The sequence below is a fragment of the Sphaeramia orbicularis genome, chromosome 19, assembly GCF_902148855.1.
Source record: "Sphaeramia orbicularis chromosome 19, fSphaOr1.1, whole genome shotgun sequence".
Classification (NCBI taxonomy): domain Eukaryota; kingdom Metazoa; phylum Chordata; class Actinopteri; order Kurtiformes; family Apogonidae; genus Sphaeramia; species Sphaeramia orbicularis.
In genome coordinates, this window is record NC_043975.1 from 27,957,648 (window position 1) to 27,979,854 (window position 22,207).

At 39.0% G+C, this 22,207-nt stretch overlaps 1 protein-coding gene across 1 annotated transcript; it reads left to right on the forward strand.

The window, feature by feature from the left end:
* Positions 1-306: 306 nt before the first annotated feature.
* On the forward strand, positions 307-11,245 carry med1 (mediator complex subunit 1). The gene is made up of 16 exons (XM_030121540.1): positions 307-427; positions 2,247-2,353; positions 2,729-2,807; positions 3,115-3,169; positions 3,408-3,540; positions 3,695-3,723; positions 3,839-3,910; positions 4,071-4,145; positions 4,552-4,715; positions 4,855-4,966; positions 5,362-5,486; positions 5,632-5,759; positions 5,945-6,146; positions 6,267-6,362; positions 6,482-6,587; positions 6,671-11,245. Exons 1-16 carry the CDS (start codon positions 307-309, stop codon positions 10,542-10,544), a joined length of 5,478 nt encoding a protein of 1,825 aa, XP_029977400.1. The 3' UTR covers positions 10,545-11,245.
* Positions 11,246-22,207: the final 10,962 nt, after the last annotated feature.

The window sequence follows — 22,207 nt, forward strand, 5'->3', positions numbered from 1 at the left end:
AAGTTTACATGTAAAAGAAAAAAAAAAAAGAAAAGAAAAAAAAAACACAAAAAAACGCCTTCTACTGTGTTTGTCCTAGACTCAGTATCAACGACGGACTCTTTTTAAATAACAAAAAATATATATAAATAAAGAAGAATAATGAAATAAAAATAATAATTTACCTGGCAAACTGTAAATAAGTAAATAAAATACATTTGAAAAAGTGGTGACAGATAGAGTTGCTCCATCCCCCGTTTAGCGAGACGGACACGGTACGGAAGCCCGGATGGGGAAGCGGGGAAACCGAAACGGGGGACGGGGACAATGGCGGCGGGGCCTGGTGTTTCTATGCAAAGCGGTAGCCCTGCGAGAGAACTAACTCTCTCTGTTCAGCAAGGAGGAAATCAAAATCATGCAGATCGGATCAAAACAGAAGAGGTGTCCGGTAAGAATAATATTTAGTTTTTGTTTAGCTTTGTTTGTTAATGCTGTGCCATGCCATTACAGGACGAGGCAACTAAAGCTACAAGCTAACAGCTAACTTGCTCGACTATGTTAACGATTGCTCTTTGTTGGTTGTGTTTTTATACGTTAGCCGGTTGGATATGTATGTTTGTACTAATTAATAATATATTAATAGCCTGATGACGTTGGTATTAAACACTAGTCAGGCACTGAGCACTCAACGTGGTTTCGTGAAGCAACAACTAGCCCCATGTAGCTTGATAAGCTAATAACTTGCAACATCAACTTTCCAGTAACAATGTCATTAACGTACTTCATTTTAAATTAATTACTGTCATTTAACAAGTTTATCCCAGTTTTACTATTTATTGAACGAAAGCTGCACATCTGAAATATGAATAATAAAGGCTGTAGCAGTTCATAGTGACAGATTAAGAAGATACAAATCAAATCTTATTTCCTTTACATGGTGTTTATTTCCTTGACATCTTTATTTCTCCATGGCATATGCATGTAGAAATGCAAATATTGTCCTCCAACATATGTAGAAAAACAAAATAAAATACATTGACTTTTGACTGTCTGGGAGATTAGTGTATTTATCTTGCAGCGTCGAAAGACAGTAGAAAATATATCAGGACTGATCTAGTTTGTGGTATCTATAAATATGATTCTGCAGGAAATATCTCACAGAAACTTAATAATATAAGAAAACTGATATTTAGCTGATTGCAGCAACCATAAACTAAATAGCTGTGAGCTATTGAAAGTCATCTTTAATATTTTATGTTACTTATACACTTTTTGTTATTGACAGAATTCTTATGTAAAATTTAACCATAGTCAGTCCGTGATGAGAGGACTGATTGTCTATTACAGCTCTGTTGTTACACCTTACTTAGATGTGATGTAGGATTTTTTAAGAAGTAATATTTAAATTAGGGTTATGTGATTTAGAGAAAATTCACTATGATTATTGTGGTCAATACTGGGATTTGTTTGGTTGGTTATAACAGAAAGAGTATTGATCACTCAGTAATGTGCATTTTCTTTCTATGTGATTGACAAATTTGTACAAAAAACACAAAACTTTATAACAACTTTAAAAAATTTATTTCATTTTGCATGCTTTACAGAGTGACAGTTTCTTTGTACAGAGTCACTCAATCAAAAATATAATGAAACATTGATTCTTTCAAATGAAGTGCTTTGGTGATACCATGATTGCATTGCAATTGTGATTTGATTACTTGTGTAGCTGTAGCTCTTTGAACTATGTTTGAAGAGAAATAGTTTTGCATTGTCAGTTTGTATTTTTCAGTATTTTCCCCAGTAATCACCATTCTCTTGTGTAGTTAATTGAGTTTTTCAGAACTCATGTCGTCGTTTGTTTCACAAAGACAAGGTGAAACCAGTGGATCGTCTCAAATAAGAAGGATTTATTTTGGCACATACAGGATAAACAGGGATACTGACAGTGTGTCGGCATCCGAATACAAGTTGCATCTAGTGAACAGTGTTTTTCAAGGTTTCCTCGGAGTTGTTACACGTATGTGTTTATGTAAATTGTAGATAAGTCCATGGCTCAGCTGGTGCCACTGTATCCGTGAAAGGCCTTGGCACACTAAGATTGTTTCTAACAGCTTGTATGAACTTTATACAGAGTAAAAGTGTGTCCAAAGTTCACATATAGTATAATATGGCTAAATAATGACTTAATAAAAGTAAAAGTAAGAGTAAAAGTAAAGATTCACACTTACCAATAGGAATAAACAACATTTTCAAACTTTTACTTTTAGAATCAGAGAAGCAGAGTCGCATGGCTGCTTTGCTGGAGAGACTTCATGCCAAACACAATGCTTCTCGGCCATGGCAGGAGACCAGCAAGGTGGTGCGTCAAGCAATGGTAAGCCAAAGATATTTACATTTGACATAAAAATCTCTTGAAGGTCATGTGGAACTTGAATTATGGGTTGTTAACAGTCTGCAATAAATATAGTCTTTTATCATTCCTTATTAAAACACACAGCAGGCTTACTACCAGGCCAGTTTAGTTCACAGTTCTTGCAATTAATCACCTAATTGCGCAAACAAGTTGTTGTTTTTTTGTAGCATGCCTGCTGGGCCAGTGAAATTGCAGCAGTGACATTTAAATGTCTGACCTTTTGTGCTGACTAAGCCAGTAAAAAACAAATCTTAACATCAAATGTTGTTGATGAAGCATTTTGGTGTTTTCTCAGCTATTATCTTATGCACTGCTTTTCCTCACATTGCATCCCAGGAGAAACGTGGTATGATGAATGCTGCAGGTCACCAGCTCCTGCTTACCTGCCTGGAGACGCTGCAGAGAGCGCTGAAAGGTGAGGCTGTCAACTCAAAGGACAGAAACGCATAAGAGAGCACGACAAAACATGAATTTATGTTACCGTGTTGCTCTCCATTATTAGATAATTGCATCATGTTCACATTAATAGGGTCATTTCTTTTATCCATTGGGGAAAATTTGTCATCCGTAGTACCACTGAAAATGATTTTTAAACATTTTTCTTTAATCTTGTAATTCATGCATGGAGGCACGGTGTTCGTGACTTTAAAGACACTGGACAACCAATTTATCTCAACCAGCCATAGTATGTGTTTAATGTTTTCCCTTCTTCTCTTTCATAGTTTCATCTCTGCCCTCCATGACAGATCGATTGGAATCCATTGCTCGACAAAACATGTGAGTTATACCATATCTCTCATTTTGCTTAAGTTTCTTCCTCAGCTCAACGAGTAGGTTCTAGCAATGGCTGATTTAGAACCTAGAGCGCAAGACATACAGGATGCACAATGAACAGTGTTTGCTAAGCTTGATGAATGTGGGTTATTTATATTTATATGATGGTGGTCAAAAGCTTTTAAGTAGCACAACTTACCCATAGAGAAAGCAAGCAATTTATCTTATCTTTTCTCTGCAGGCTGGGCTCCCACCTCAGCCCATCAGGGACAGAGTGTTATATCACATCAGACATGTTTTATGTGGAGGTACAACTGGACACTGGTGGTCAGCTAGTGGACGTCAAAGTGGCTCATCAGGGAGAAAATCCTACGGTCAGTTGCGCACTGTGCTGCAACTATCCTTGTACAATCTATACAACAGATTTGCAGATTCCATCCCTTGATTCTGTTTCTTATTGCAATGTAGTTATTGACTGTTATAACTGAACAAAATCTATATAATTTTTCCTTGATTTGTTGGTCACAGAGTTGTCCTGAGCTGATTCAGCACCTAAGGTAAGAAAAAAAAAATCACAATGCAGTGTGTACACAAACTGCTTTTTTTTGATGATCCATGAGAAATATTTTTGTCGGAAAACTACCAAATCTGCCCTTTTCTTGCTTTTATCAGAGAGAAGAACTTTGAAGAGTTTTCTAAACATCTGAAGGGGCTGGTTGAGCTATACAAGCTCCCCGGGGATAAGTAAGCTGCATGCATGGCTGATACTTGAGTCGCTTTAACTCACTAATGAACATAAAACAGTCTGTGACAAGAGTTTTTTAAATATATGTATAGCTATATTAAAAAAATAATATCTGTTTATTTTCCACCTTCGTAAATATTTTATTCATTTCTTTTCTAGTAAGCTGAAAACCAAGATGTATATAGCACTACAGTCTCTAGAGCTCGACCTCACTAAGATGATGCACATGTTCAGGTAAGCTGACCTCCATCAAGTTTTAAAACAGTTATTTTCCTGACCAAAGTGGGCCCTTAAAACTTAGGCTTGAAATGCTTAAAATATTTTGGCTGTAGGTGTGTCTTCTGTGTTATTACCTCATTAACATCCACAGAGAAACACAGTTTTCTAAATAATAATGGCCTCAACAGCCACTTAGTGTGGAGTTTACTTACATCACAGGGCCATAAGAAATTTATTGATTAGCACCTGCTATGTCATTGCCTGATCAGTAATTCCAACAGTTTAACAGAGGTGATTCAATGCATCTCTCCTGGACAAAAACACCCTTGTACAACAGGAAAACATTCTAAATAATGGGAAATAAGGCTGGCTGGTACATCCTGTTTTTGCAAACACTTAATTTTTTCTTTGTGTTTTTTAGGCTAGCAACCAATGCTAATACAGTGGACACAATTCTTCATGGCAGTGTGGGTCTGCTGACAGCCCGGAGTGGGGGACACCTTGTTTCTCTTCAATGTTATGTGTCCCCTTATGACATATTTGAGGAAGGAACGGGTACACAGCTCAACTTAACAGATAGCAATGGTAAGTGTGTGGATTTAGAAACTTACTTGTGTCCGTAGCTACACAATGATACTGCTTTTGATTCTGCTGTGTCATTTAGTCTCTATCTGCAGACACCATATCATCATCATAATTATTATTATTACTCTTATTTCTGCAGTGCCACGCTCACTGGGTGTCAGTGTATCTGTGACGATCGAGGGAACATCTGCAGTCTACAAGCTCCCAATTGCACCACTAATTACTGGATCCCATCCTGTGGACAACAAGGGGTGAGAGAGTAGAACTTTGTTATGCTCATGCACAAGCACTGATAATTAGAGTGAGGCTGTCATCTGAGTGTCTTCTGGGCGCAGGGTGTTCCCTACAATTGTAAGGTGTACATGTAGCACCCAAGCCATGTTGGTGAAATTACTGAAAAATCAATGTGGCGATAACAAAAGTGCCAATTTCCCAGCACGTGGTCGACTTGTCATTATTAGTACAGTCAATGTTACAAGGTCTTTTTCACAAATAGGTTAAGGACAAGCATCATTGAAAAGGGAAAGTAAAGAGGGGGGAAATTATTTCAACCCACATAGACCTAGACAACACCTATAGGAAAACCCTGGAGTGTACAATGGTTTAACAACCACTTGATTTATCGATATCATTTTATGTGTTTCAGGACACCTTCTTTTTCCACTGTGACCAACTCCAACTGTGTGGACCTGCCAGCTTGCTTTTTCCTCAAGATGAATCGGCCCATGCCTTTCTCACTGTCCTTCATTCAAAGGATGGGCAATGCCACGTGTACGTTTATAGAGAAGTGATACTAACACATTTCTAACTTACTAATGTAATTTGCAAGTCAGGAAAATGTTCCTTAACTGCCATACTAGCATCTTAGACTTATTTGGATCTTAACAGTTCTCCATTTTTATGCCTCCCACACTAGCAATCCCAGTGTTTGAGAGCCCCCCCAGCCTTTCTCCTCTGTACCAGTTAATTGTCCAAAGCCAGCTTCAGCTCCTGGAGGAGGGAAGTTCCACACCACCACCATCACACAACATGCATTTCTATTCAGTAAGTACAAAACCTTCTCTCACATCTTTTATCTTTTTTATTATTTGCTGGAATTACTGTTAAGTCCAGGATTTTTTCAAATAGAAGACAAACAATCCTACAGCTAATCAAAATTGACAATTGATCATTTACACAAATCATCAGAAGAAACCATCCTAAAACACACTGCGTTAATGCTCTTACAGATTTTGCCAGACCAGCAACACTGTTACTTCTTGAATGGCGATGCACCGGTGCAGGATGGTCATTCTCTTCAAGGAGCACTGGTGTCCAAGATCCCATTCCGCCATCCAGCACAAGTACCACCCCTGCTGGATATCATCAGGCACCAGGCAGCCTATAATAATCTGATTGGCAGCTGTGTGAAACAAACTTCCGTCAAGGAGGGTGAGTATTTAAGAAAATTTAATTTAGGTGGTCAGTAGAGAAGATGAACTGAAGTTTTGTCTGTGTGTTAATGTTTAATGCCAGATTATTTTTAACGAGCCTCTGTGATGTTGTTTTCAGATAATGCAGGCCTGTTGCAGTTTGAAGTTTGCCCACTCACTGACTCCAGTTTTAGTGTCTCTTTCCAGCATCCAGTAAACGAATCATTAGTCTGTGGTAAGTTTTTATCAAAATCCTAGCAATGCATTACATAACATTGTAAATTACAGAATCACTTGCAAAATTTGTCTTTTTGCTGCTCTGAGTCGTCTCTCTTTTCTGACATCTTCCTCTAGTGGTAATGGAGGTCATTGACTCCCTACAAGTATCCTGTAAACTTTATAAAGGACTGTCAGATGCCCTTATCTGCACAGATGAATTCATAACCAAAGTAGTGCAGAGGTGAGTTAGCTTTTCAGAGTGGATGTTGAAGTGTTTTCCAATTCATGTGGAAGTGGAGATAACCTTTTCTTCCCCCTTGTCAGATGCATGTCAATCCCTGTCACTATGCGGGCCATTCGGAGGAAAGCAGAGACCATCCAGGCAGACACTCCAGCCCTGTCACTGATAGCACAGACAGTCGAGACTATGGTGAAGAATAACCTGCCACCTTCTGGAAGTCCTACCTACAATATGGCGGGAGGCGACGCTATGGGACTGCCTGGGCTCACAGGGGGCAACACGCCGACTGGAGGTGGACCCCCCGGAGGACCTAACTTTACAGGTCCCATCACTTTACTATACGGGATGTCCCGATCAGACAGACAAGCCCAAGGAGGAGAGTGTGCAGCCCAAGGCGGGGCAGCTGGCCAGCAACAGATACAGCAACAACAACAAGCAGTCGGAGGCCATTCAGATGACTACAACAAAGTTACCCAGAATCCAATACTGACAAGTCTGTTACAGATAACTGGAAGTGTAGGCTCCAGTCCCAGCTCCCAAAATGCACCACCACCTCACCAAACTCCACCACCAACATCTTCACCTGCCAGCAACACCAAGAATCATCCTATGCTGATGAACTTGTTGAAAGACAACCCCACCCAAGATTTTGCTGCACTGTATGGCTCTAGTCCGTTAGAGAGGCAGAATTCATCATCTGGCTCACCGCGTACAGATGGAATGGGTGGAAGCTGCCCTGCAGGTAGCGGAAAAATCAAGAAAAAGCGCCCACGGGGGACAGAAAAGGGTGGTGTGTTGCCGGGTGCTGCTGCTGGTGCAGGGGGAAGTGGTTTAGGCATGAAAACACAGCAGTCTTCTATGCAGCAACACCATCAGCACCACCAGGTCACACATGAGGATGACTTCCACCGTGAGCTCCTCTCTATGGATGTGGACGCTTCTCAAAATTCTATCTTTGATGTAAACTTGACTGGTGATGGATTAGATACTCCCCATAGCATTACTCCTGCTCCCAGCCAGTGTGGAACTCCGCCCTCTGGACCCAGCATGCCTTACTCACAGTCTCATGTCCAGTCTCAGCAACAACCACCAGGCACTGTACCACCTCGTATGGTGCGCCTCTCTAGCTCTGATAGCATTGGGCCTGATATCACAGAAATCCTGTCAGATTTGCCAGAACAGACAGGTAAGGGCAGTGGTGGGAGTCATGGGCAGCACCCCATGGGCAGTGGTGGGGATGATGGAGGTCCCCTTGGTACCCCCATACGTGACTCCTCTAGCTCAGGGCAGGGCAGCGCAGTCTTTGATTCAGCAGACATTTTCAATACCAACAGCAATGAAAATCCTTTTACAGATGCTGTTGATTTGATTGCTGAGGCAGCTGCAACTGCTGCCACTCCCAACAGCGATTCCTCTTCTACTAACTTCTTCCCTGATGCCAATGATTTTAACCCTGACTTACTGACCTCTGGCCATGGATTTCCCCAGAACTACTTTGATGACAGCTCTCCAAGCGCTGATGGAGACATGGACTTGGTCAAGGGCTTTGGAGGAGGTAGCCAGCAGAATACACCTTCAGGAACACCTCAGAACCCCACACCACATGGACAAAGCACCCCAGAACCCTCCCTGAAGGATCCTTTTGATATGGGTATGGTTTTTGGAGGCAGTAGTGGTGGGGGTAAACCACTTCTAGGCCAAGCTCCTGATTTAGGAGACACGCATGGTGGTGGCTCCCAGAGCCCTCTTATGATGAGTCTGGGAGCTACATGCAGTGACTTTAAAAGTGCAGAACCCAAAGTGAAACAGCAGCAACAGGCACTTATGCGGCCAAAAGATGAGAATGGTGGAAGTGGAAGCAGCAGTTCCATGATCGGAATGGGGAGCAGCTCAGCAGAGAGCAAACAGGTAAAACGAAGCAGAACCCCCTCTAGTGAGGGAAAGTCTAAAGATAAACCCCCTAAACGCAAAAAGATGGATCCTGAAGGAAAGTCCCCCTCCCATAGTTCTGGAGGACGACCCTACACTCCCCCTAGTGGTGGCTCAGGCTCTGGTGGGAGCATTAGTGGAGGAGGCTCCAAGTCACCTGGTAGTTCAGGTCGTTCACAAACTCCTCCTGGTGGTGCCACCCCTCCAATACCCAAAATCACAATTCAAATTCCCAAAGGGACTATAACTGGGGGGAAAACTTCATCCCATAGTGGATACACATCCAGCAGCTCTGCCACAAGCAGCACAGGGGGAAGTGGGGGAACAAGTAGCAGCAAAAGTCACCATTCACACTCTTCTTCTTCTGGGAAGATCAAGAACAAGGATGGTTCAATGACCCAAAGCAGCAGCTCCAAGCCAGGGAGTGGAGGAGGTGGAGGTGGCCAGTCTCAGTCTAAAGGCTCCTCTCAGGGTATGGGTGTAGGCAAACCAGGATCATCTCCAATCACTAAGCATGGTCTCTCTGGACCAGGAGGTAGTGGAGGTGGTGTTGGGAGTGGTAGTAAAATTAAACCTCAGAGTGGCAAACCACCTGGGTCTCTTATGAATCCCAGCATTAAGCCCAACATTTCCCCTTCTCACTCCCGCTCCAGTAGCTCTGGTGACAAAATGTCCTCTCCTATGAAAATGCAGCAGTCCCAGGTTCCAGGAACACCTCCTTCCTCAAAAGCTAAATCTCCAATGGGCTCTGGAGGTAGCAGTTCAGGAGGGTCCAAGTCTTCTTCAAGTGGTGGTATGAGCTCTCAGAAGCCAATGGGTGGGAGCTCTTCATCTGGTTCTGCATCTTCCTCATCCTCCAGCTCCTCCTCATCGGGTTCTGTTACATTCTCTGGAGGCTCACAGTCTCAGTACGGGGGTGGCAGTGGAGGAAGTGGAGGGGGAGGAGGAAGTGGAGGTGGAAGTGGAGGTGGTAGTGGAGGAGGAGGAGGTGGAGGAAGTGGGAGCAACAGTGGAAGCAGTGGTGGTGGAGGCCAGAACAATGCAAACAATCCAAATGCCAAAGGGAAGTCACCGAGTCGAAACAAAAAACCCTCCCTTACCGCAGTCATAGACAAACTGAAGAGTGTGGGTGGTGGAGGAGTTGGAGAAGATGGATGTGAAGTAGGGCCGCCTGGAGGGGGACCTGGGTCAGGATCTACTCCTGGAGGCGGTTCTGGAAACGTTCCTAGCAGTGGGTCTTCAAACATGGGATCTTCCAAGCATGCCACTTCTTCTCAAAGTGGGGAGTACAAGCGGGAGAAGTCTGACAAGGAGGGAAAAGCAAAAGTTTCAGTTTCAGGTGGAAATAGTGGGGATAAAAAGCTGATGGACCCTAAAACAGGAGGTGTGGGTGCAACTGGTCTGGCCAAGATTATCATTAGCAAACCTGATGGTGGCTCACCTAGCATCAAAGCTAAAGTGACCCTTCAGAAGACAGGGGAAGGATCCGGGGACTCCATGCGTCCCCAGATTTCTAGCCTCAAAGCTTCCCCCCTCTTCAGTGGATCTACCCCTAAGCATGACCGCTCCTCCCCAAGCCACAGCCGTTCACCAGGATACACCCCGCTCAACCACGACAGCGAGAGCGAGTCAGGCAGCAGCTCAGTGGCAGAGAAGTCCCACCAGAACAGTCCCAGCTCAGACGACGACCAGACCATGCGCCCACTACCTCCCCAGGACTACATGAGCTCAATCCCCCTCAGCTCAGGGGAGAAGCACAAAAAGCATAAAAAGGAGAAGAAGAAGCAGAAAGAGAGGGAACGGGAGAGGGATAGAGACCGAGACCGGGACAGGGAGAAAGAGAAAAAGAAGTCTTCCATGTCCATGGGGCCGTCTTCTCATCCCATAAAAGCAGACAGTTGGTCTCGGTCACCGATCTCAGCCTCAGATTCATCTTTGTCCATGCTGGGTCAATCCCGGTCAAGCCCAATGTACATGGGAAATGAAGACGATGACCTCATGGACTCAGCCCTCACTGGCAACCTTTAGTTTTATTTGGAAAACCTCTTATTTTACTAATTATTCCAGACACCTTTGTAATACATGCTTTTTAACATACAAATTAAACTCTTATTTATTTAACCTGAGCCACAAATTTGAACAGCATTTAAGGATATTTGTCTGTTTGAGGAATCACTGACCTGTTAAAGCTGTATTTTAATATCCATGTATGAGGATTTGGGATGTTGGTTTTTTATGAAGGTGGTTGCTATACTGTCATCTAAATCCACTCCACAACACCAACTTCCTTAATTGTTATTAAGGAATTGGCTTCAAACAGTATATTTTCAGAGAAATAAACTTTATTTTTGTTTTCTTGTTGATTTACCTGTAAAGTAAAGAAAAGTCGGTTATGTCATGATGTTTCCATATGTAATACACAGGCTTTCTTCATATGTCATTGTTAAAAACATACCAGAATACTGTATGTTGTCCAAGTATAAAGTATGTTTTACAGCAAGTATTGTAATGCAAGAAGGGTACAGTGTTCAGTTGCCTTGTTTTTCAAATACAACTGGGAATTTTGATACCTTTAAAATTGTTTATGTGTAAATTAGTATAGTTAAAAGAGAACTGCAACAGATAATGATGTTGATAAAGGGGGGAAAGAGACATGCTGTTAATTTTTTAACTGTAGTTTTGGAAGCTTGAAATAAACATTTCAGTGCTGGAAAAAGCTCACTACCACATTTCTCTATTTATGCTGTTGATTTTGAGGTTTTTAAAGTATTATTTTGTTAATCTATGAAAAGCAAGGTAAATATAATTGTGTAACATTTTGCATTTTTGCCTTAAACTCTTAGGTGAATTAGAAAGAGTCAATTTTCCTCTTTGACATCATTTGACAGAAGAACCAAAGCTCCACTAGGTGGCAGCAGTGTAACAGGCTGCTCCACCAGTAGAAGTAACATTACATGGTACTCTATCTCAAGACACACTCCCAGAGGTAATGCTTAGGGGTTAAATGAGTTTTCACACTGTTATTCACAGGTATATTCTAAAATTAGAACCATTATGATGCAACAACTGGGACCAATAACAGGATGGTTGCAAGGACTGTTAATGAGATTAAAAATTAATTAAAAATCTTAACTTCTCAGTGTACTACCTTTAATAACATACCATACTGTGCAGAATGTTTGGTATTATTACAGGCTTGAAATTAGCATATTTATTGTTTCATTCTCTTCAGATACAACAAGGAAATACATGTAATGTGTGCACAGCCTTAAAAGACACAAAAATCTGAATTAAATGGGTTGTAAAGGTTAAAGTCACTATTTAGTGTGACCCCATGACAAGAAACAGCACAAACAGAAACGTGTTGAATGAAACCTGGTATAACAGAGAGAATTACTGTATTAAATCTCATATGGTCTGAGCAAGACATGTTAAGTACAAGTGGAGCAAACTAAGTACGACCACTTTATAGAAGCTTTTTTTCCTGAATTTTTTTTTTGTCTTTAATGCTGTACATACTTCACTTATATCCAAATTGGATCTTTGTACAGAGACTTAGAAATGCATATGTGGTCATTACAGCTTTACTAAACCAACAAACCTAATGTTAGCCTAGTGATCCTTGAATATAAATAAAATACGAACAAATAAAAATAGCCAACACGATAACTGTCATGAGATGTATCACCTGTTAGCAGAATTTAACACTTATAGAGGTTTGGCAGCTGTTCAGAGTTTCAAAACAACAGAAGAAAAGTAAGACTGGTCAGATTTTTGGGAAATTATCTGCTTCAAAAAATTTAAAATAATAATCGACCTTACATACTTTGATAAGATGAAAAGGAAAACAGATGACAAAAGTACAAATAAGACGATGTTTTTAAGATATATTGTCGTGTATATTTACCTAATTGACTTTTAGCTGTTACACAAGGAGGAATCTGAAAAATAAATATTGTAATGTTCAGTGTTTTAAGTAATACCTATTAGTAATACATAGAATTTCACAATTTGAACTCTTACTAGTGACACAAACATATTAAAGTTTCCTTACTTGTGTAATTAATTTGCTAGAAGCTTTATACTCAAGTAAAAAAAATGTTAAAACCCATCTCAGGTAATATAATCATGCACCTGTTACACTTTAATGTGTACAATATGTATGTGACCAGATCTCTTTAATGGTTTACAAGCTAATAAAGCAGTGGAAAAACATTTTATTTAGGGGGATGTTGCATGGATGTTGCATTTCAGTAAATGAAAATAAACTGAAATTTAATGTGAGCATGGATTGTGTAGCTGTTAATCGATTGTGTATATTCTTGTACACACAGAAAAAACAAAAGAGCATCTCCTTTGTGTCCCAAGTGACAACACATGAAACCTTCCAGCCTCCCAGTCAGGTGATCTGATGTGACCTATCACCTCAATCTTCTCCAGCTCTGCTGACTTAGTTATTTTAGTCCCAGAAGCCCTGCTTTATAGCTTAGCTGCCACAAATGATGGAGTCCTTTTATAATGAGGGTTCTTTTTTTTTTAATGGATTTTGTTTATTTCAAAGAACAACCAAGATCTTAAAACGGCACACGTATCATTAAGATGTACATTTTAATGGCCGACAGCTGCTTAAACCAGCTGTGTGGTAGCTGGTTGGCTTCCCATTCTTACCCTTTCCCAGAGGGCCCAGCTAAAGGCCCTCTGAGGGGGGGCGTCTAACCCTTTGTTCTACGGATGTACAATTTTACCCTAAGGAGGTTGTTGAAAAGAGTCATATTCAGCTAAATAGCCAACACCGCAGCCATTTGTACAGATGTCATCCATGTGGTTTATGTCCTTGCACAGGACAACTCCATGAGGCAAGTACTGGGACTGGTTTCCTGCTACTATACAGGGTTCCCACTGGGTCTTAAAAAAGTCTTAAAAGGCTTGAACTTACAAATCTGCATTTAATACCTTAAAAAAAGTCTTTAAACTGTATTAAAGTTGATATGGTTGTGTTAAGTTGTGCTGCCATAAACTTGTTGGCTGTATTGTGTTTAATATGTCTGTTAAATGTCCAAGCCGCAAACAAAGTAATGTTAGTTCACTTAGTTCCACCCCTCCCAACCCTACTATTTATATTAAAATTAGGAACCAGATATCACTAACTCTGCGGCCCCTGGTGAGAAAAGACTCAGAACAGTGAGAATCAAAGTGTTGGAGTAAATAAATACATTTTCCTAAATCCTAGGAGTCACATTTTTGCCAGTATGGCTGTGAAATGGGCATTCAATTCTGTTCTAAGTAGTTTTAACCCATAAAGACCCAGTGTGACTTTTGTGACAGCTCCCAAGTGAAGTGTTCTCTCCATTTAACCCGTCCTAAGTGATTGATCACCATTTATTATAAAATTATCCTCTGCATTTTGTATTTTTTCTGTTGAAAATCATCTATTTTCCTGTTTAATTGACTGATTATGTAGATGTTCATAAAAGCTCAGAGTAAAGTCAAAAGTTATTGTATCAAAACTGAAAAAAAAATGAAGAAACAGATAATTTTTTTCACAAAATCTATCATTAACTGAACATAAAATAAGCGTCTCCATCCACTGTCATTGATCCAACTCCATGGGTTTTACTGGTGAATTAATGTTGTAGAAGATGACGGTGTTTCCACGGTAACTACGGAGTCTCTGAACATCCAAATGGGTCATATCTGATGACCATGACAAGATGACAAACTGTATTTTACACCAATTATTTACACATATTGATAGGATTAGTGGATCAACCATTTAGATCAGTAGATGCTTTTGGTTGACAGTTGATGTTTGGGTCTTTATGGGTTAAAAAAGTCTTAAAAACATGTTAAATTTAACTTGTAGAAATCTGTAGAAACCTGCATTAGTTTCCACATTATATCAACTTCAGCTTTATTAAATGTCTTCATTTCTTCTCTAATGTATTTTTCTTCTATACATGAGCACACTCAGACGCTGCCAAGCAGTTGCCGCTTCATTACAGTCTGTTTGTTCATTTGTGCCAGGCCTTTCCAACCAATTTGTCAAATGCCAGGAAAAGAAAAGAAACCCTGAAAGTGCAAACTCCTTTCTTCATTTCTCCTCTCTGTAGCTCTTTGACTCTCGTTTCCCTGTCAACCTTTTCAAACTGCTGATCTGGTCTTTTTTTTTTTTTCTAGCGCGGCTAATTTCTCTATTGTGGGCCCTGCCACTCAAACGCTCCGCTTGGCTTTAACCTCCCACTGCTTGGAGTGAATCCACGTTATTCCTGTTTTCCCCTCATCCTTTCATCCTGAGCATCCTCTTTCATCATTTCTCAAACACATGCCCGAGGCTGTCCACAGGTCTCTGTGATGTTACAGAACGCTTTCAGATTCAGTGGGTTCACAAACGCACTGTTTTACAATTAGTTTCAGAATACCTGATATTTGTAAGAGTTTAAACTGTTTGACTCCCTTTTTTCGAATCTCATCAGTTAAGACAAAATACTTGCCAAATCTGTCAAGTTTAATTATTTCAGTAGCTGCTCAATGCATTTTCATTTGGCTTATCACACTGTTTCTTTGGCCAAATTACAGAAAAGCTGATTCTCTTTTTATTTCTTTTTACAATTTGCTGTTCTTAGCAGGACATGATTTTTGTTTTACTTATATTATCATTATTCTCTTAGACACCAAGTTTTGGTTTTTGTCTTTTTCTGCCATTGTAGACTGATGGAAATAGTCAGCAGCAAGAGCTGCAGTTATTCTCATTTACTACCCTGCCCCCAGAAGGGGAGGCAAGGGGTATTGTTTTTGGTTCAGTTTGTCCGTTTGTTTGTTAACACTCTAGCAGCAAAACTATTGGTTGAATTCATACAAAATTGGGTTTATTGATTGCTAGTGATCCAGAATAGATCTGATTACATTTTGAGAAAAATAGGTCAAAATTCAAATTTTTAATGAATTTTTTAAATCTTTTTTTTCCCCATTTACTTATAATGGGTGAAATTTCAAATGTCTGTAGCACCAAAACTATTGGTTAAATTCCTACCAAAATAAGTTTATAGATTACCAGTGACCTACAATAGATGTGGTTACATTTTGGCAAAAGTTGCTCAAGTTCAATTTTTTTAAAATGAATTTTTAATTTTTTTTTCTTCTCCCATTTACTTATAATGGGCAAAATTCCAAATGTGTATAAAAGCATAAATTTTGTTTCAATTTACTTTAAACTTGGCACATATATAGAGGCAATTGATATGCTGACATCAGTACATGCATACACATGATGACATTGATGCCAAAATAAGATACAATACGTGTGAGGGGCGGGGTTTGTTGTGCCTGGCACCACTTGTTCTTTGCGATATACAGGCAGGTCTGTACATATTTGGACAGTGACACATACTGTGTAATGCTGCCTATGTACATCAACACAGTAAATTAGAAATGAAACAAGATGTGATTGAAGTGTGGACTTTCAGCTTTAATTCAAGGGGTTTAACAACAATATTGCATGAACTGTTTCAGAATTACAAGCATTTTCAACAAAGTCCATCTGTTTCAGAGGTTCCAAAGTAATTAGACAAACTAAGATCATTATAAATATGAGGATTGTTTTTAGTACTTGGATGAAAATCCTTTACAGTCAATGATAGCCTGAAGTCTGGACATTACCAGATACTGAGTTTCCTTCCTGGAGATGGTTTTACAGGCCTTTACTGCCATTAACCCTTTATCAGGCAAGTGACTATTTTTGGTAATTTCCACAAACATTAAATATGGGCCTGGTCCTGTGCTTTAGTGAGGATAAGAAACATGTAGGTTTTTATAACGATAGACAGTGATTCAGAGAGATTTTATAGAAACTTTGAAGCTGTAAATAGCAAATATGAGTGATTTTTGTCAGTTTATGACATTATAACAGTTGCTTTGTTGCATGTGTTTACTTTTTAGTAAGTGTTGCTCGGATGTTTTACGGCAAGAGGGAGACTGTTGTCACGCCAGCAGATGAGGAAGTAGAAGACAATGTGCACACTCAAGGTTATTATTGTTAACGAAAACTAACGAAATGACAAAAACTAGAATTGTAAAAACATTTTTGTTAACTGAAATAAATAAAAACTATACTTAAAAGAAAAAACGATAACTGAAACTGTATTGTGTGCTTACAAAACTAACTAAAACGGTAAAAATTATGGATAAAATTCCCTTCGTTTTTGGCTTTGTCAATGTTGGATTGATATGAAATCGATTTATTTCGCTCTAGCAATTTTAGCTAGCGGCACCGTATGACACTTCACAGTCCGTCACTTGTTGTCACTTGTGGTTTAGAGTTATCCTCTGGTCCCCACTCTACCTGGAAACATGGAGACTAAAGTTGGGAGAAAGCAGCAGAGTCCTGTCTGGGATTTATTTGAATACGACAGAGAAGAAGAGAAAAGATACGACAAAACTAAAACTAATACTAAAACTAAACTAAAACTAAGCATTTAGAAAATAACGAACACTAATAAAAACTAGCAAACATGCTCTAAAAATGAATTGAAACTAACTGAATTAGAGAAAAAAAAGGCAAAACTAAATAAAACTAAACTATAATGAAGAATCCAAAACTATTATAACCTTGAACACACTAAGGTTGAAATTTTGAGTATTTCAATAAGTGCCCCATAAAGGGTTGAAGCTTTTGTCTGTGTCCCAATATATGGGACCTGAATGTGATTTGGTCACTTCTCCGATCATTAAGTCACAAATTTGGCGTGTACATTTCAGGACTGTATTAAGCATAAAATACATACACCAAGTTAAGTTGAGCAATAAGGAAGAGCTGCAATTCATGACTGTTGATGAGCTGTATACTATGGAAATAACCTCCCAGCTTATCCCATAGATAAGCAAGGAAAAAGAAGCAGTCATTTGCCAGTTAGTTAAGCTTTATGGCTGCACACAGCTTTAGGAGGCAGAAGACGGAGGGAGGGGGGAGAAGCTACAGAAAAGAAGAGAGGAAATAAGAATGAAAAGGCAAAGGAAGGAGGGACCAGAAGAGAGTGGAGATGTATTTTCAGCCTGAGAGTTCTGCATCCTTAACTAAAGATATTATTATACCTAGAGCGCACCACAGACAAGCTCTGTCTTATTCTCTGTGGAGGAATGCAGCAGCTTACAGCATGAAGGCACTTGAACATTTTGTCTTTACTTGAACGTTACTGTCTGAACAAAATGGGCTTTTTAATTTTCTTGCTTTCAGTCAATATCCATCGGAATACAATGTACCACTCATCTGCATTTCTGTACAGTAATTGAGATCACAGCACAGAGCAGTGAATAAGAATTAATCCAGATGAAAAAAAAAACCAAAAAACATCCACAGCTGACTGAACTGAGAACTAACTGGAATTTCTCAACTTTCTTCCACTGAACCATGGAAATTGTAAATGTTCAACTTTGCTTCAGTGCGAAAGTTTTCATTTTTCATTTTAACGTTGACAATATATAATTAGAATAAGTAGTTTGTACTTGAACGATGAATAGTCAGTCAGTTTTTTTTTTTTTTTTTTTTCTTATGCCCCAGTATGATTTGTGGAAACAGTATATAATCCAGTGTATTTGCAGATCTTTTTTAAAATGCTGTGCAGAGGCAAATTCTATCAGGCTTTAGAGTTATGCTGAGGCAAACTGAAGTAAGTGGCTGTAAAACTGTACTGCTTGTGAAACATCAGCAAAAGTGAAGTGAACTAAGTGAAGGTACACTTAAGCTCATGGTTATGGTGTGTTAAGTGGAAACATTTCACTGTACTTGTTTTCTTTTTCAGCATTTTAGAGCAAAAACTGTAGCTTGTGCTGTTTTTTTAATTTATTTATTTATTTATTTTTTACATCATGTTTTTTTTTTATTTATAAATCTCTTTATTCAGTTTTTTTCTTTTACAAAACACATACACTAATTAACAAGTAATGCCCCTCACACATGTTGTAACTTATTTTGGCATCGATCCAGCTGATGTCATCATGTGTATGCATGTGCTGATGTCAGAATATCAATTGCCTTTATATATGTGCCAAGTCTGAAGTAAATTGAAACAAAATTGTTGTTTTTATAGACATGTGAAATGTTGCCCATTTTAAGTAAATGGGAAAAAAAAAGATTTTAAAGATTCATAAAAAATTTGAACTTTGACCTACTTTACCCAAAATGTAATCACATCTGTTCTGGGTCACTGGCAATCTATAAACCCAATTTGGTATGAATTCAATTAATAGTTTTGCTGCTAGAGTGTTAATAAACACAGAAACAAACCAAACCAAAAACAATACCCCTTGCCTCCCCATCGGGTGGCGGGGTAATAATACAACAAACATCAACAAGAGGACATCACATCACTATCTGAAACAGATTAAGCTCAGTACGCATTTGCAGCATTAAAGAAGTCCATGAATGGTTTCCATGTTTAATAAAATGTTTCCAATTTCCTCCTCTGTAAAAATCTTAATTTTCTAGCCATAAATGTTTCATTATATCTTGTAATAAAGTCAAATAAGATGGGGGGGTGTTTCCATTTCAGCAGATTTAGTCTACATGCTAGTAACATCACAAAGCGTATCATAATAAAATGTGTGTTTGAAAGTTTAGCAGCTGTAAGCTTCACTCCAAATATAAGGATGATTGGATCTGGTTTAACCCATAAAGACCCAGTGATGCTTTTGTGTCAGTTCCCAAATCAATTTTTCTCTACCTTTCTTGAGTGATTTATCACCATTTACTCTAATATTGTGCTCTGTATTTTGCATTTTGAAGTGAAAATCCAGTATTTTCCTATATTTAATGTACTGATTATGTAAAGCTTAGCTTAAAGTTGAGGGTTATTATATTCAAAACAGAGATAACTGAAGAAAAAATCAAATTTTCCTCAAAATCTATCATTAATCGAACATAAAATAAGCATTTCCATCCACTGTCATTGTTCTAACTCCATGGGTTTTACTGGTGAATCAATGTTGTAGAAGATGATGGTGTTTCCATGGTAACTATGGAGCCTCTGAACGTCCAAATGGGTCATATCTCATGACCATGAAAAGACGACAAACTGTATTTTACACAAATTATTTACATGTATTGATAGGATTATTGGATCAACAGGTATTAAACAGCTGAGATGAGTAGATGATTTTGGTCACTAGTAGATGTTTGGGTCTTTATGGGTTAAGTTGTTTTTTGGTCATTTTGGATGTTGTTTGAAATAGATTATTCCAATAGTTTTGTTTTTTTTTATCCAGGGACAATTGTAAAATATGTGGGCTATAAATCATGTTTAATGTTTTGTGAAGTTATTTTAGAAGTCATTTTGTCAAATCATTTCATGCCATGAGGAGATCCATCATTTAGTGTTTTATTGATACAGTCTCGGGAAGCTGGGGATTAATATTTTCATCTTCAACTTGGAGAGCAACATCGTAATACGTTCTTGTACAGCATGTCATGTTAAGTCACAGAACATTTCCTCAGCTATTGCAATGATACGCTTCTCTAAACAGCATGTGCCATCCACACCAAACTGTGGGCAATAGTTTATAGGCCTGCTGTTGAAAAAATCTGCACCAGTGGGGGTCATTTGGCTCATGTCCTCCATCGTTTCCCCTGTCAGTAGCTGTATTTCTGCGCAGTGATATGTCTGTAAGGCTATGTGAAGCACTCATTAAAACGAAATGGAAGTGTATTGTCCCTCTAATCCCTTTGGGGCCGGGGTGTGAGTCAGCGAGCGGCAGTGCCAACCCCTTCTGGCGTGTTGAACACAAACCCCAATGTCATTCTGGCCACCTGCCCATCCCCGCTGCCTATACTCCTCTCCCTTACTGTCATCCACTGGCACTTCCTTTTCTCCCTCTGTCTCCCAGAATCACTGTTGCTGATAATCCATCTTTTTCTAATGTCTCTGTGAGGAAAAAATATGACTGTATTACCCAGATGAATCTATAGGGATGTAATACGAGTGTTGCAGCTTCACAGCAATTTTATTGTTCCTTATTGGATTAACTCTCCCGTGGAGCTTTTAGTTTTGCGGTGACACTTGTCTATTACCTTAAAATGAATTATGCCTGAAGCTGTCATACTATAAATCAACAAAGCGTCATACGCAGTCAGATGAGAATGCTTTTTCATAGAAGAATGCTTAAAAAACTGTCCTATAAGTGACATTACCCTGACAGTGAGTGGTGGTTAATTAATTTGAGTAACATCCTTATCAAGCTGTCTGCATAGGGCTTAGAAAACTGCATTAGCCAAAAGGGAAAAAAATGAAATGACTTGGATGTGGTTGTGGATGTGTTTCAACAGCAAGAATATCAGATACCTGAGGCTGGAGCTGTGATAAACTGAGAAACTGTATGTGTAAGGAAATAACTATTACAGTTTTAGAATTTAGATGCCAGTAATCCAATCCATTCATGATTTTGTAATTGTTCTGCTTTGATGTCATATGTTACGTCACATTATATAATATATTTTTTCTTATGCAATGCACACATATGGCATGGCATGAACTGTGGCATCCTGCCCTTTCCTTATTCAAGTTGCTTTTGCTTGCCAGCAAATATAAATCACATTTTCATGCAATTTCAAATATGGCAAACTATAAATGGGAAGAAAATGTAAGAATTCCCTATGAGTAGGTACTGTTTGGCTCTGGCCACACATTCACACATGTTTTTTTCCCTATGCTTATTCATCCATAGAGCTGACTTTAAACTGTGTTCCCGAACTTAAGCCCTTTAACAATGAGGACCTGATCCAGTACCCTTCTTCTCAAGGACTAAAACTTTTCCTACAAGGTGAAAAAAAGCATTGCATTTTTCTTTTTTGGCGTGCAGCAGTCTTAGTTTTAGCTCCTAGCTTTTGCAAATCAATGACAAACAGCCATATGTTCTGGCGCGCACACATATCACCAGACACCAACAGTCTGTGAGCAGACGCCACTTGGCACATCAAATCTGCCTCTGGAGCTAAATATAGCTTCTACGTTTGCATATTATTTTGACTCTGGTTTTGCAACTGTCTGAATCTGTCTGCCGTTTTGTCTTGTTTGTGTGGGACTCTGTGAAGTCTATGAGTAAATCTAGTAATCTAGTAACAGCAATAGTAAAACCTGCCTTTCCCTCTAAAGTAGGGCTGTCAAACTCATTTTAGTTCAGGGACCGCATTCACCCCAATTTGATCTCAAGTGGGCCAGACCAGTAAAATAATACCAGTGAAGAAAGTAAAATTATATTATGATCAGGTTTACATCTCCAAAGTTTCCCTTAAAATCTGAATAACATGAACAACTTGAATTGTCTCAAGAAAACAAGTGCAATTTTAACAATATTATCCCTCATCTTATCAGTTTATCATTTACACATGTGCATAACAATCGCACAAAACATTTAGTAACAGGCAGACAATAATGGTAAAATTGCATTTACTTTTCTTAAGACATTTCCATTTGTTCATATTTGTTCAGGTTATTCACATTTTTTGTAAAAGTATAGTTTGGTAATATAAACATTTTCATGTAATTTTACCTTTTTACACCAAAAACAGAGAGAATTTGGGGTTGTCATAATTTATAGATTATAATGATAATATTTTACTGGTTCTGACCCACTTGAAATCTAATTGGACTGTATGTGTCTGTGTGTGGAACCTGAATTAAAATGATTTTGACACCATTGATTGT

Bases quoted from the DNA above. Each gene is read 5' to 3' on its own strand.
- med1 (XM_030121540.1), top strand. From the start codon at position 307: ATGGCGGCGGGGCCTGGTGTTTCTATGCAAAGCGGTAGCCCTGCGAGA. The intron at 428-2,246 runs GTAAGAATAATA...TTTTACTTTTAG, and splicing joins CAAAACAGAAGAGGTGTCCG to AATCAGAGAAGCAGAGTCGC. The intron at 4,967-5,361 runs GTGAGAGAGTAG...TATGTGTTTCAG, and splicing joins CATCCTGTGGACAACAAGGG to GACACCTTCTTTTTCCACTG.